This window comes from Cetorhinus maximus, chromosome 17, assembly GCF_964194155.1.
Source record: "Cetorhinus maximus chromosome 17, sCetMax3.hap1.1, whole genome shotgun sequence".
Lineage (NCBI taxonomy): Eukaryota > Metazoa > Chordata > Chondrichthyes > Lamniformes > Cetorhinidae > Cetorhinus > Cetorhinus maximus.
Window position 1 is genome coordinate 101,511,660 of NC_135895.1, and position 14,350 is coordinate 101,526,009.

Genomic DNA, 14,350 nt, shown 5'->3' on the forward strand with positions numbered 1-14,350 from the left:
TTTTGCATGAAGCGACAGTGTGGAAAGTCTTATTCGCTGAGACGAAGTGGACTATGGGCACCAGTTCACATTATTCATGTACAGAGCATAACTTTGTGTTATTGGAGAAGATATTCCATAGAAAATATTTGGTTGTTCTCAAGATATCCTTGCATAGCAGCTTTAAAGTATAACAGAACAAAGGATGACTGTGATATCAGTGAGTGTTTAAAACATTTAAGCACAGCATTCAGTGATTATAATAAATTGACTTCTGTTTTTAATTTTCCTTTCTCTCACCCACACCAAAATAAAGATTAGATTATTGGCTGCTGTCCCTTCAAGAAAAAAAATGCAGACATTGTGTGTTGAAAAGTGTAAATGTTGTAGGTTCAGGATGATGTACTGCAGAGATACAGCCTAGATAATTGTATTAGGATCAGTTGTGTTTTATTATTTGAATGGAGTTAAATGTTATGTAGTACTACAGAACTTAAAACTAATGATCCAAGCTTGGTAACTTGAAGCTAATGTTAATTTTATTTCACATTTTAGGGCCTTTTCCATGTGATATTTGTGGTCGCCAGTTTAATGATACTGGGAACCTTAAGCGTCATATTGAATGCACTCATGGAGGAAAAAGAAAGTGGACTTGTTTTATTTGTGGAAAATCTGTAAGGGAAAGGTAAAACTAGATGTGATTATTAAAATTAAATTAAATACAAAAATAGTTGCAAATTTTAGGCTCTGTTAGACAAGGCTCAGATATATTTTGTTTACTTCTAGCATTTAATGAAAAAAAAACCTGTATATATAAATCTACAGTAACCCAAAAGGCTATTATTAATGCTGCATTAAATGAAATTAAAAATATAGTGATGTTTAAAAGGCAATATCCATTTACCATGCTGTTATTTTATTCTTTCTCTACTAGCTTTGAGTCATAAAATTGAATTGAGTCTGAAATCTATGCCCATAATTTGGCAGTAATTGATACATAATGAAAAAAGTGAAGGAGGGACTCAGTAGAGTGCATGCCTCAGCCACATTGTTAACTTAATGTTATTATAATTACTCAGCTCTTCCTTGAGGCTTTTCCCTGCCTGGTTGATGGTCTGTAACCATAAAACTGAAAAAAGAAATATTTCTAATAAGAGCTTCCATCTCACTGAGGAGGCTTCAGGTCAATCCATATTCAACAACCTGCTCTGAAAACTCTGCTCAAATATTGACAGCAGTGACAAATTCCATTATAGCAGCTGATACAATCTACAACATTCTAAAACAATCAACAATGTTCTAAATCAAACAGCCCACAACATTCTTTTAAAAAAAAGTCAATTCGCCCTATCTCCCAATGTTAATGGATCATTTAAAATATTCCAGGATCCAGATCTGCATCTTCACCAAAAAGTATTCAGTTCTTCCTTGAGCCATACCCTTTCTGTGTATCAAGTTGAAATCTGTCCATTAGGCTTTTGAGATGTATTGTTTACAGACTAACGGTGGGGGGGAAACTTGCCCATCTTCAATAGCGGAGGGACAAAAGTCAAGAAAGTACACGTTTTGAGTGATCTTCATTTTATATTCCCATTTTATTTTTTAAATATACAGAACTACATTAAAAGAGCATCTTCGGATCCATAGTGGGGAAAAGCCACATCTGTGCAGCATTTGTGGACAGAGCTTCCGGCATGGTAGTTCATACAGGTAAGAACATACAGGAATAAGTAAGGACCATTCTCGGGCTCTGGACAATATACTTTCCTCATCACTTCCTGATTTCCAAACGTTATCCAATAAAACTCCATAATATTCATCCATCATGCTTTCCTTCTATTCTACCCTGGCCTCTCCATTAAAGATAATATATTTAATTCCTGGAACACAAACAAAAAAAGCACAGATTTTCCAATCAGCATTATTTTTACATGGGTGGTAATGGATTTTATTTTAAATATGTCCTGTGGTGTATTCAGGGTCATATGTCACTTTTTTTAAAAGGTACTTTCTCTTCTTCCTCTTTCATTGCTTGTATGTAATGCAAACAATCTCTAGCCAAGAAAGCAGTAGGTAACCCACATTCATGCTGCATAGGAGGCATGTGAAAGTGACCCAGAATTCCTCACGCTTGGCTCACAATGTTATGGCTGTGATTGGAACTTTGTGTATGTCATCGTGGATGCAAACTGTGCAAAAATACCACTCTTGGACATTTTCTCAGAATTGTACTATACTATGGACAGAAATTTCTGCCTGTCGGGTGGGCGGAGCAGGAGTGGCTGCGGGCGGGCGTGGACCCAATCGGCGATCGGGGCTGCATTGCCATTTTGCACGGGCTGGCCAATTAAGGCCCGCCCAGTGCATTTCCGACTCCAGTGAATAGTGGGAGTGTGTGGGCTGCGGTGGGCGTGCACAGACCGCCGGGTTCAATGGCGACCCGGCAGTCTGTTTAAAGGAAGGCCTGGCAGCCTCCTGTAGGCTGCTCACAATGGCCACTTCCAGGTCACACCGCAGGGGGTCGGCTGAGCAGGGCACGCTGGAGGGAAGGGCAGAGGAGCAGGGCAGGCTGCAGGGTCTGCCACAGCAGCAGGGTAGGCCAGCGGGAGGCCAATGCGCCCCTTGCTTTTCTGATGACTGCCTTGCTGCCCTCCTCGAGGAGGTGGCAGCACGGCGGGAGGTGTTGGTCCCCCAGGATGAGAGGAGGAGGCTACCCCACATGACCAAACCTGCCTGGGAGGAGGTGGTGAGCTCCCGTGACGTGGTGTGGTGCACCTGGATCCAGTGCTGTAAGCGCTTCAACGATTTGCTGCGCTCTGGAAGGATGAGTATCATGCTGGTATTGGGCATTTAACCCTGCAGGTAGCCTCAGCCTTTGAGGCTCCCCATCCCAACCCCACAAGTCTTACTGTCATGACTGCATTGAATCACGTTGGGCATTTCTCGTACGCTGGGTGGGCAAGTAGATAGTGCCCATGCTTACATCAGCCTGAGTGATTCATAAGGAGTTGAGTTCTCCCCTGCACCGTGTGTTGCTCTCAGTCGCACACGACTAGTCTGGGGGCAACTTGCAGGAGATGCAGCTAGGCGCATACTCAGAACTCCAACACATGTCCTATTCACGGTGGTGTGATTGTGGAAGGGGAGCCTCAAGGTCTCATGGCCAAGAGCCATCTGCTGGCTTCGATGCTGCTCCTTACTATGGGAGCTAAGACCGTGTGTTTCCTAAAGTGATGGACGCAGAATTTGTCCAAGGTGGCTGTTGTGGGGGTGGGTGTTGGGAGCAGGCGCACTATTTTTGTGTGACTGATCAGCAGTAGTGGGGGGAGGAGGCACTGGAGGCCTGATATAGGCCACTGTGATTGGGGCGCAGCGTGCACGGGCAGAGTCCACGTGCGAATTGCCGCAATGAATGGTCTTCTCTGTTTTTCAGGAGAAGAATGCTCACAATGCGTGAGCGTTCGAGGACTGGAGGCGGCCAGGCCCAGCTCATCATGTGAAACCGTTTCAAGCAGGAGGCCCTGGAGCTTGAGAGGTGCCATGTGCCCAGGTCGACTGGTGTTGGTGAGGCTGGGGCGGAACGGCCAGGTGTTTGAGGCCAACAGTGAGATCCACGATGTCCTCCCAACATCCATAGTGCTGATGATTGTTTGATTGGTTATTGTTGCAACGTTGCTCAGTTACAGACTGATAGAGTCAGCGGTGTGGATCATAGACAAAGGTCCCTCGGCCCTTCGAAGATTTGCGTGTAAAGCACCTTTCAAAGTCGCCGTATCCCATTTCCCACCACTATCCCCATGGCCTAGTATGCCATGGCATCACAACTGCACATCCAAATACTTATTACATGTTAGGAGGGTTTCTGTGTCCACCACCCATTCAGGCAGTGTGTTCCACTTTCCCAACACACTCTGTGTGCAAAAGTTGTTCATCACATCACCTGTCAACCTCATGCCCCTTACCTTAAATCAATGCCACCTGGTTACTCATCCCTCCGCCAAGGGGAAAAGTTCCTTTCTGTCAACCCTATCTATGCCCCTCATAATATTATAAACCTCAATAATGTCACCCCTCAATCTCCTCTGCTGCAGGGGAAATAACCCCAGTCTATGCTATGTCTCCTGATAAATCAAACTCTCCAGCCCAGCATGCATCCTGGTCAGCGACCTCTGCACTCTCTCCACTCCAGTCACATCCCTCTCATGAAGTGCATTTCACAACTGCACGCAGAACTATAGCTGTGGCCTAGGCAGTGTATTCTGCACTTGGAACGTGACCTCCCTGTTTCTATATTCTATTCCTCGGCTAATAAAGGCAAGTATGACATTGACCTTCTTAAACACCTTATGTACCTGTCCCGTTACCTTAACGGGCCTGTCGACGTGCACAGCAAGATCCCTATGATCCTCCTTACTTTCCACGGTCCTACCATTCCTCGTGTATTCCCGTGCCTTGCTTCTTCTGCCCAAGTGCAGCACCTCACACTTATCCACATAACATTCCATTTGGCATTCCTTAGGCCATCTGACCAGCCCTTCTGCATTGCTTGTAATGTAAGGGTATCCTCCTGACTATTTGCCACCCACCAATATTTGTGTCCATAGGTTCTGGAAGGTTGAGTGCATAATGAGCCGGGGGAAAGGAATGAAGTGTGTCACTGTGTGCATGCTAACTGATCCACTGTCCTTGTTGTTAATTTCAGCATCATCAGAGCCTGTCCGCCAGGAGGAATTCCAGATGTCCCCCCTCACACCTGAGGGCCCTTAACTGTCACCTGCATCACATCATTTCTGCAAGGCAGGCACCAGCGCAGATGCTAGCACCTCAGTGGGCATTGCAACATTGGCTAGTGTCCCGGGGCACAGTGGAGAGGGCACTTCACAATCGCTGGAGGAGCTGGCAGAGACAGAGTGTGCTGATGGCGCTAGCAGTCAGAGGACTGCAGAGGACCAGGCACATGCTCAGTCGGTGCATGATGATGTGCCTCTGGAGTTTCCGCGATGCAGCAGCTGCAGGAAATGCTGCCAGGTGTGCAGGAGCATCTGGGAGTGTTGCATGAGACTATGCTTCACTTGGTGTCTGTGGTGGAGGAGTCCACGCGAAGCATCACTGATGCAATGAGCCTCATGTCAGAGCGTCATGCTTCCTCCATGGAGAGTGGCGACTCTCGTGGAGAGGGGCCTCCAGGAGAACAAGCAGGTTCTCCTGGGGTTACGCTCGGACCTGCAAGCCCTCACAGCGCCAGTGGCCACAGCTGGTCAATGCCAGTGTGGGAAATGGTGTGGGCTTCAAGCTTCCCAGCTCGTTGCCCATCCATCGACGGTGAGCAGGGAGGTCCGGGGTGACCTCACGTCAGCGGAGCAGCTGCCTGTGGTATCTGTGGGCTCCTCTCAGGGCGCTCTGGATGAGGGCAACAGCTGCTCCGCCCCTCTCCCAGTGACCGCTTCATCAGGTGAGGCTGCGATGACTGGGGAGATGCCGGCTGTGGACTTGGCAGATCCCTCCCAGGCGGGCCCAACACAGGCTCCAAGGGCCAGAGGACGACTGCCAAGGTAATCGAGGCCAACAGGACAGCAGAGTCAGCAGGCTGGCTCAGGTGCCACTCCGGGCGATCGAGCGGCACCAAGACTTAGCACCCGTAAATGTAAGCATAAGGCACCTTCGGCACACCACGGGTTTCTCACTGGTGCTTTTGTGTTGGCCCTAGATTAGGGACTTACTATTTGTTTCTGCTTGAATAACGTTTTGTTTTGACTTTGAGAACTTCTGATGGTGAAAATTAAAATCAGATGTGTTATCATGGCTGAGGGTGGCTCCTTTGTTCTGCATTTGTATGTTTTACATACATGTAATGAGTGTTTGAGTGGACATTGAAGTTTATGTCCAAAGCCCTTAGTTGCAGCTGATGACCTGGCAGATTTAGCACTTAAGTGGCGAGTATGGAAGCGCTGGGCAAGGCTGGTCCTGCTGATCCATTTGTGTGGAGCTAGCTGAAAGTTCGTTGGATTAAAGTCTCCCGGGTGTCCCTGCCTCCTTGGTGTAGTCCCGGGTCAGTGTTTAGCCGCTCACCATTCCCCTGTGCTTCCTCATCCTCAGAATCAGTGCTGGACTCATCGTGTGCAGCCGCATCCACTGCGTCAACATCTTCATCGTCCACTGCATCCCCCCCTTTCCAGCGCAAGATTGTGGAGAGTGCAGCATGCAACCATTATCACCGACACACAATCTGGGGGGGTACTGGAGTACGCCCCCTGAGCGGTCCAGGCATTGGAAGTGCATCTTGAGAAAACCAATGGCTCTCTCCACCACAGCCCTTGTGGAGGCGTGGCTCCTATTGTACCGCTGCTCAGCTTCTGTTCTTGGATGGCGGAAGGTGTCATGAGCCACCTTCTGAGGGGATGGCCCTTGTCACCCAGCAGCCATCCATCCAGCCGGGCTGGAGCACTGAAGAGCCCCGGCACCTGGGAGTGTCGGAGGAGTAGGCATCGTGGGAGCTGCCTGGGTACCTTGCACAGACTTGTAGAATCAGCATCCTGTGATCTCACACTATTTGCACGTTCATGGAGTGAATCCCTTCCTGTTGACTAAGGCACCAGGCTCACCTGCTGGCGCCTTGATGACCACATGTGCATTCTATTGCACCCTGGACACGGGGGAAGCCAGCAATGACTGCGAAGCCTCTAGCTTGCTGTGCCTGCTTGCCTGGTCCCAACAGAAGTGGATGAAGGTCAATGCACGCCTGAACAGAGTGTCTGTGACCTGCTTGGCACAAGTGTGGACAGATGATTGGGCGACACCACAAAGATCACCCACCGAGCCCTGGAAGGAACCAGAGGCATAGAAGTTGAGGGCAACTGTGACGTTCAGAGCCACAGGCGTGGGGTGATCACCCACACAGTTAGAGATCTCGGGGCCAATCATCTGACAGATGTAGTTGACTGTCTCCCTTGACAGTCAGAGCCTCCTTCGGCACTGCACCTCAGTCATATTGAGGTAGCTGCTTTGCCGCCTGTATACCCTGGCAGCAGGATAGTGGCGTCTTCTGCGGCCCCTTCCACCTTGGACTACCTCTTGGCCCTGCGCCCCTTGTGCCTGTGCCTGTCCTCCCAAAGGTGGCTCCCCTGGAGGCTGATAGTGCACTCCTGGCCTCCTCCTTATTTTAGCTCTCCCTTCCTCCTCAGAGGAGCTGCCTCCAGTGGACATGTCAGAACCTATACCCAGGCTAAGTGAAGGCCTCTGGAAAGCTGCAGGCCTGTTGAAGATTCCTGACTGAAGGTTCAAAGGACAGAGAAAGCTGCTGGAATTAGTTCTGAACTGCTACAGATCACACAGGCAAGTTTAAAAAACTTTCTGCAATAAATACTCTCAGACCAGATTGACAACCCCACTGAGCCTTCTTATCCTGCCCGTGGATGAGTTTGATTAAAAAGTCTCTTACCCGCCTGCCCGTTGTGCTCATGTGCTGACCCGAAGATCGCACGGACTGCTGAAAATCGCCGTTGATTGACGATTTAAGGGCCTTAACTAGCCCGTTAATTAATGGCAGGTGTGCGTCAAACTTCATCGCGCGCCCGCCCAGCGAAATATCACTGGCCTGCGCCCTGCACGTCAAGCAAAAAATTCTACCCTATAGCATTTTGCATATTAAATACATATTCTTAAATTAGGCATGCTTAATGTTTCATGCTTCGCTTTCCCTGCTCAGATACAGAATATTGCATTACACTTGTTCCTAATTGCAAATGAGGGGAGCAATTTTACTCTAACTCACTGAATGTGAAACTGACAGAAGGGACCCCTGTCTGGTTTTAACCTGCATCGAAATCAATCAAGAGTGGTACTGAGCGGGGTGTAAAACCAGATTTTCGCCTCATTCCGTAGGCTTCCCACCTGATGGATTAAGTTAAAATGATTCCTGAAATTCCTCCCCAAAATCCACAAACAGGACTGTCCCGATAGACCGATCGTGTCAGCCTGTTCCTGCCCCACGGAACTAATTTCTTGCTATCTTGACTCCATTCTCTCTCCTCTTATCCAGTCTCTTCCCACCTACATCCGCAATTCCTCTGATGCCCTACATCATATCAACAATTTCCAGTTCCCTGGCCCCAACCGCCGCCTCTTCACCATGGACGTCCAATCCCTCTATACCTCCATCCCCCACCGGAATGGTCTGAGGGCTCTCTGCTTCTTCCTCAAACAGAGGCCCGAACAATCCCCATCCACCACTATTCTCCCCCGTCTGGCTGAACTTGTTCTCTCACTGAACAATTTCTCCTTAAACTCGTCTCACTTCCTCCAAATAAAAGGTGTGGCTATGGGTACCTGCATAGACCTCAGTTATGCCTGTCTCTTTATGGGGTATGTGGAACATTCCTTGTTCCAGTCCTACTCAGGCCCCCTCCCACAACTCTTTCTCCGGTACATCGATGATTACTTAGGCGCCACTTCGTGCTCTCATCTGGACCTGGAAAAATTTATTAATTTTGATTCCAATTTCCACCCCTCCATCATTTTCACATGGTCCATCACTGACACTTTCCTTCCCTTCCTTGACCTCTCTGTTTCAATTTCTATTATAGACTGTCCACCAATATCCATTACAAGCCTACCGACTCCCACAGCTACCTTGACTACAGCTCCTCACACCCTGCTTCCTGTAAGGACTCCATCCCATTCTCCCAGTTCCTTCACCAACGTCGCATCTATTCTGATGATGCCTCTTTCCAAAACAGTTCCTCTGACATGTCTTCCTTCTTCCTTAACCGAGGTTTTCCGCCCACGGTGGTTGACAGGGCCCTCAACTGTGTCCAGTCCATCTCCCGTGCATCCGCCCTCACATCTTCCTCTCCCTCCCAGAATGATGATAGGGTCCCCCTTGTCCTCCTTATCACCCTACCAGCCTCCGCATTCAAAGGATCATCCTCCGCCATTTCCGCCAACTCCAGCATGATGCCACCACCAAACACATCTTCCCTTCACCCCCTCTGGTGGCATTCCGCAGGGTTCATTCCCTCCGGGACACCCGGTCCACTCCTCCATCACCCCTTACACCTCAACCCCCTCCCACGGCACCTTCCCATTGCAACCACAGAAGGTGCAACAGCTGCCCCTTTACTTCCCCCCCATCTCACCTTCCAAGGGCCCAAACGCTCCTTTCAAGTGAAGCAGCACTTCACTTGCACTTCCCTCAATTTAGTCTACTTCATTCGCTGCTCCCAATGCGGTCTCCTCTACATTGGGGAAACCAAACGCAGACCGGGTGACCGCTTTGCGGAACACCTTTGGTCTGTCCGCAAGCATGACCCAGACCTCCCTGTCGCTTGCCATTTCAACACACCACCCTGCTCTCATGCCCACATGTCTGTCCTTGGCCTGCTGCAATGTTCTCGTGAAGCTCAACGCAAACTGGAGGAACAGCACCTCATCTTCCGACTAGGCACTTTACAGCCTGCCGGACTTAACACTGAGTTCAACAACTTCAGATCATGAACTCTCTCCTCCATCCCCACCCCCTTTCTGATCCCCTTTTTCCAATAATTTATATTTACTCAATATATTTTTCTTTTCCCACCTTTTTCCAATATTTTTAATTGTATTTCCATCCATTGTTTCATCTCCACCTTTTAGCCTATTTCGATCCCTCTCCCCCCCCCCCACCCCCCAACTTGGGCTATCTGTTACTTGCTCGTCCTGCAGATTCCTTAGCTAATATCACCACTGTCAACACCCCTTTGTCCTTTTGTCTATGACATCTTTGGCAATCTCTTCTTTGCCTCCACCTATCACTGGCCCTCTATCCAGCTCTACCTGTCCCACCCCCCTCAACCAGCTTATATTTCACCTCATTTCTATATTTCCTCAGATCTGATGAAATCATACGGACTCGAAACGTTAACTGTATTCCTCTCCGCAGATGCTGTCAGACCTGCTGAGTTTTTCCAGCTATTTTTTTTGTTTCAGATTTCCAGCATCCGCAGTATTTTGCTTTTATCCTGAAATGTACTTTATTGTTCTGACTACATAAACTAAACAAAAATGAAAATAGGTTTTACCAATCAGCTGTAACCCCCAATTCAGCGTGATCAGTACATACTGGGGGGCGGGAGTTAAGATATCAAGGGCAGTCACACCATGTTCCCAACATATTCCTGCCTTTCATCGCCTTAACTGACCTCAGATTTAACACAGGAGGACCGCTCAGTCCCAGACAAGCGGGACCCTCTTCACAGTTAAAAGTTCAAACCTGATGACTAAATCAACAACTTTACCAGGGCTGGAGTCAGCAAATGGGTCAGGGTAAGGAATTTAATATTTCTGTGGAATCCTTACCAGACCAGGGGGGTTCTCCTGTGCTTTTCAAAAGCCGTTGGGCTTCTGCAACCCCAGACTTGCCTCTCCCTTCTGCCAGTCCACTTCCTCAGCACTAACATCATGCACTGGTGCACTGTTCCCTTGGGTCCCTGAAAGCCCTTGGGCTCTTGACCTTATTTCTACTCCCACCAGTCTTGACAGCAATCCCCTTTCAGAGGAGCAATGGGAATATCACTGATTTGTTTAAATCAGAGGGTTCACATTGAACTCTGGTGTTGGTTTTCCTCCCATAAGACCATAAGACATAGGAGCAGAAATTAGGCCATTCGGCCCATCGAGTCTGCTCCGCTATTCAATCATGGCTGATAAGTTTCTCAACCCCATTCTCCTTCTCCCCGTAACCTTTGATCCCCTTACCAATCAAGAACCTATCTATCTTGGTCTTAAATATACTGTCAACAGACAGTACATGTTTTTCCGCCCAATGGGAGAAAAAGATCTCCGTGTACTGTAGTTTTCTTTATTCTTTCATGGGATGTGGATGTTGCTGGCAAGGCCAGCATTTGTTGCCCATCCCTAATTGTCCTTGAACTGACCTTGCTAGGTCATTATAAGGGTATTTAAGAGTCAACCACATTGCCGTGGGTCTGGAGTTGTATATAGGCAAGAGCAGGTAAGGATGGCAGATTTCCAGATGGGTTTTTACGACAATGGATGATAGTTTCATGGTCGCCATTAGTGAGGCTAGCTTTATTCTTCAGATTTGTTAACTGAATTCAAATTCCACCAGCTGCTGTGGTGGGATTTGAACCCATGTACCCCAGAGCATTAGCCTGGGCCTCTGGATTACTAGTCCAGCGACATTACCACTATGTCACCATCTCTTTCCCCATTCCCCGTGGGAGTGGAGTGTGAAGCTTTGACTGATGAGAATCATCAGCAAGTTGTTCTTTGCCAGATTATGAATTGTTCCTCCACAACATGCATAGGGAAGTTCTATTAATTGTGATTTACATATTAGGGATCATTTTGGGTATGACAGGGTAACGATTTCAATTTCAAGCTGTTGCTTGACAGGGTTGACTTGTTAACATACTGGTATGTACTTAAGAGTTTTGATCAGTTACTGGATGTCATTGCTGAGAGGTTGATGGATTAAGTCAAGTGAAATTATTAATATTTATTCAGTGATGAAATGGGATATGTGTGGTAGATTATAGCAGTAAATTTTCTGTTCTGCTGAGAGGATAATCTTATAAGGTCAGGAGCATTATTATACTGATTAAAATGGAATTTAGGCTTTTGTGCTTTGAAGATTGGAAGGTAAAATTATTCTGTATTGTTGATATGAATGTGATCATGTTCTAGAAGAGAATCCAGGCCAATTAACAAGGTGGGAGGCACTGAAATCAGAATGGTGACAGGGAGGCTGATTGTTTCTCATTTGTGAAAAAGAGTTGAGCATGAGTATGTTGTGCTTAAAGTAGTAGTTATTGTTGAAAAATCTTAAACTTTGCACATACCTTATAGTTTTTTGTTAGTCTTTTGTGTTTTAATTTGCTTCTCAATCATCTTGAATTGGAAGTTAGGGAATCAGTCGTAGAAGTAGAATGAGTGAATCAGATCGATAGTGTCCATTGGCCAAGTTTAAAATAAATTTGCCTATAGTTAAGTGACACAGTGTAGCAGGAAGGATGTAATTCTCTCATGCTTAAATATGTATTGAGCCTTTTTGTTCTACGCGTGCAGATCATTTGCATACATAGCTGTTTCATGATCTTTTGTAGTGACATCAGAGTACTTGGACCATAAGATCATAAGACGTCGGAGCAGAAGGAGGCCATTTGGCCTGTCGAGTCTGCTTCGCCATTCAACGAGATCATGGCTGATCTGATAATCCTCAGTTCCACTTTCCTGCCTTTTCCCCATAACCCTTGATAACCTTACTGATTAAAAATCTGTCTCAGCCTTAAATATACTTAATGACCCGGCCTCTACAGCCCTCTGCGGTAAAGAATTCCCCAGATTCACTAATTCCACCTCCTCTGTTTTAAATGGGCGACCCCTTACTCTGAGATTATGCCCTCTGGTCCTACACTCTCTCGCGAGGAGAAACAACCTCTCAGCATCTACCCTGTCAAGCCCCCTAAGAATCTTATATGTTTCAAGCCTCTCATTCTTCTAAATGTCAATGAGTACAGCCCCAACCTACTCAACCTCTCCTCATAAGAAAATCCCTCCAAAACCGGAATCAACCTAGTGAACCTTCTCTGGACTGCCTCCAATGCCAGTATATCTTTCCTTAGAAAAGGGGACTGAAATTGTTCACAGTATTCTAGGTGTGGTCTAACTTGTGCCTTGTATAGTTTTAGCAAAACTTCCCTATTTTTATACCTCATTCCCTTTGAAATAAAGGCCAACGTTCCCTTGTAACTGCTCAAGTGAAACCTCAATTTATGCCCTCCACCTGAATATAATTAAACACAATTGATATACAGTTAACAGGGGTGTCAAGTTTGGGTTTATAAACCTGAAAAGCAGGGATGACTGACTTTTTGTCATGGTGAACAAATTCTAAACAAACTGAATATCAGGAAACATCATTTCTGTGAACATTTAGTGATACAGGTGAAAATCTGATATATTTGTCATGTTTATTAGAAGAGCATCAAATATTTTCTACAGTTAGATCCGTTACCTTAACTTTATTACAGAAATGAATAATAGCTTTCTTAAAACCCTTTTGAATCAAATGAGTTTACTTACAATGATGATAAATGCAATTGTTGCTCTCAGTTTTCTTTTTTAGTGTTTTAATTATATATTTATGGCATGCTGATCAGATTCATGAAGTCAATAGCATAGCAAGAAATATTATTTAAAGTTTTTATAACTTTGCGTGTTGTTACTAGACTACATCTCCGGGTGCACCATGATGACAAGCGCTATGAATGTGAAGAATGTGGGAAAACCTTTATTCGCCATGACCATCTCACAAAACACCGAAAAACCCATTCAGGTAAAGTATTTTGAGTTGCTCCCGCACATAGTCCAAAGAGGAAATGGATACCTTCGGGGATTCCAGCCAACGCTTGAATAGTTGTTAGCTGGCTGGCTGGAGAAGTGGTTCTCCATAACTTTTTGTCCCTGCCTGCTAATCACCCCTTATGTGTTTCAAATTTCGATGTCCTGCATTGCATATTAAATTCACATAAGGGACACCCTTTACTTTTCTGGATTCACTAGCTGCTTTAATATCTCCATCTGTTTTGGTTTCCCACAAGAATATTTTGCTGTCTTTACAACACTTTTTTTTTGTCTGGGGCATGAAATGTTTGTTTAATTGGAGGAGATACAATTGTTTTAACAGCAATCCACTTCACATATTGATATCCAACTTTTTTTGTTTTGTCTCCAAAGGAGAAAAAGCTCATCAGTGTGAAGAATGTGGAAAGTGTTTTGGCCGTCGGGATCATCTCAGTGTTCACTATAGAAGTGTCCATTTGGGAGAAAAAGTCTGGCAGAAGTAAGTCAAGTCCTGCTCTTAATTTGGAGTTAATTAATTTAAATCACCTGATACTTTAATAATTATGGGGAAAGAAACCTCGAGATATTTAAATTGCATAACTCAAATTACTAGATAGTTATTTACTTTTCCTGGCAAAATCCAACTTTCCCCTCCTTTTTCTTCCATGTTCCCTTTCCAGTTGCCCCATTTTCCTCCTCATTCCTCATTTCTTCTGACGATTTCTTCCTTTACCCCCATCACCCTTTCTCTCACCTCATCCTTGACTATTTTCCAACTTCCAACTGTGTGCAGGGGTCAGGGGGAAAAGAGGAGCCCAAATTATGGTAGGATTTGGAAGGCTAGGGGTGGGGGGGGGGGGGGTAATGTGTGGAGGTGGTGGTTGGGAAGAGGGACTGATGAGTGAGTGTGTGGGGGTGGTGGTGAAGAGGAGCTTTACTGAGTCTTCTGTCACAGGGAATATGGAGAGCTTGGCTGAAATCTATGTAAGTATGTAACATTTTTACAAAGTACTTAAAAAAAAAAACAGAT

The 14,350-nt window shown here is 46.2% G+C and overlaps 1 protein-coding gene across 1 annotated transcript in view; it reads left to right on the plus strand.

Moving 5' to 3' along the window:
• The window catches only part of zbtb41 (zinc finger and BTB domain containing 41), a 43,745-nt gene that overhangs the window by 19,467 nt on the left and 9,928 nt on the right, over positions 1 to 14,350 (plus strand). Inside the window, exons 6-9 of the mRNA XM_078561727.1 lie at positions 535 to 664; positions 1,594 to 1,689; positions 13,206 to 13,312; positions 13,714 to 13,819. Coding sequence (XP_078417853.1) covers positions 535 to 664; positions 1,594 to 1,689; positions 13,206 to 13,312; positions 13,714 to 13,819 — 439 coding nt within the window. The remainder of the gene's footprint in view (positions 1 to 534; positions 665 to 1,593; positions 1,690 to 13,205; positions 13,313 to 13,713; positions 13,820 to 14,350) is intronic.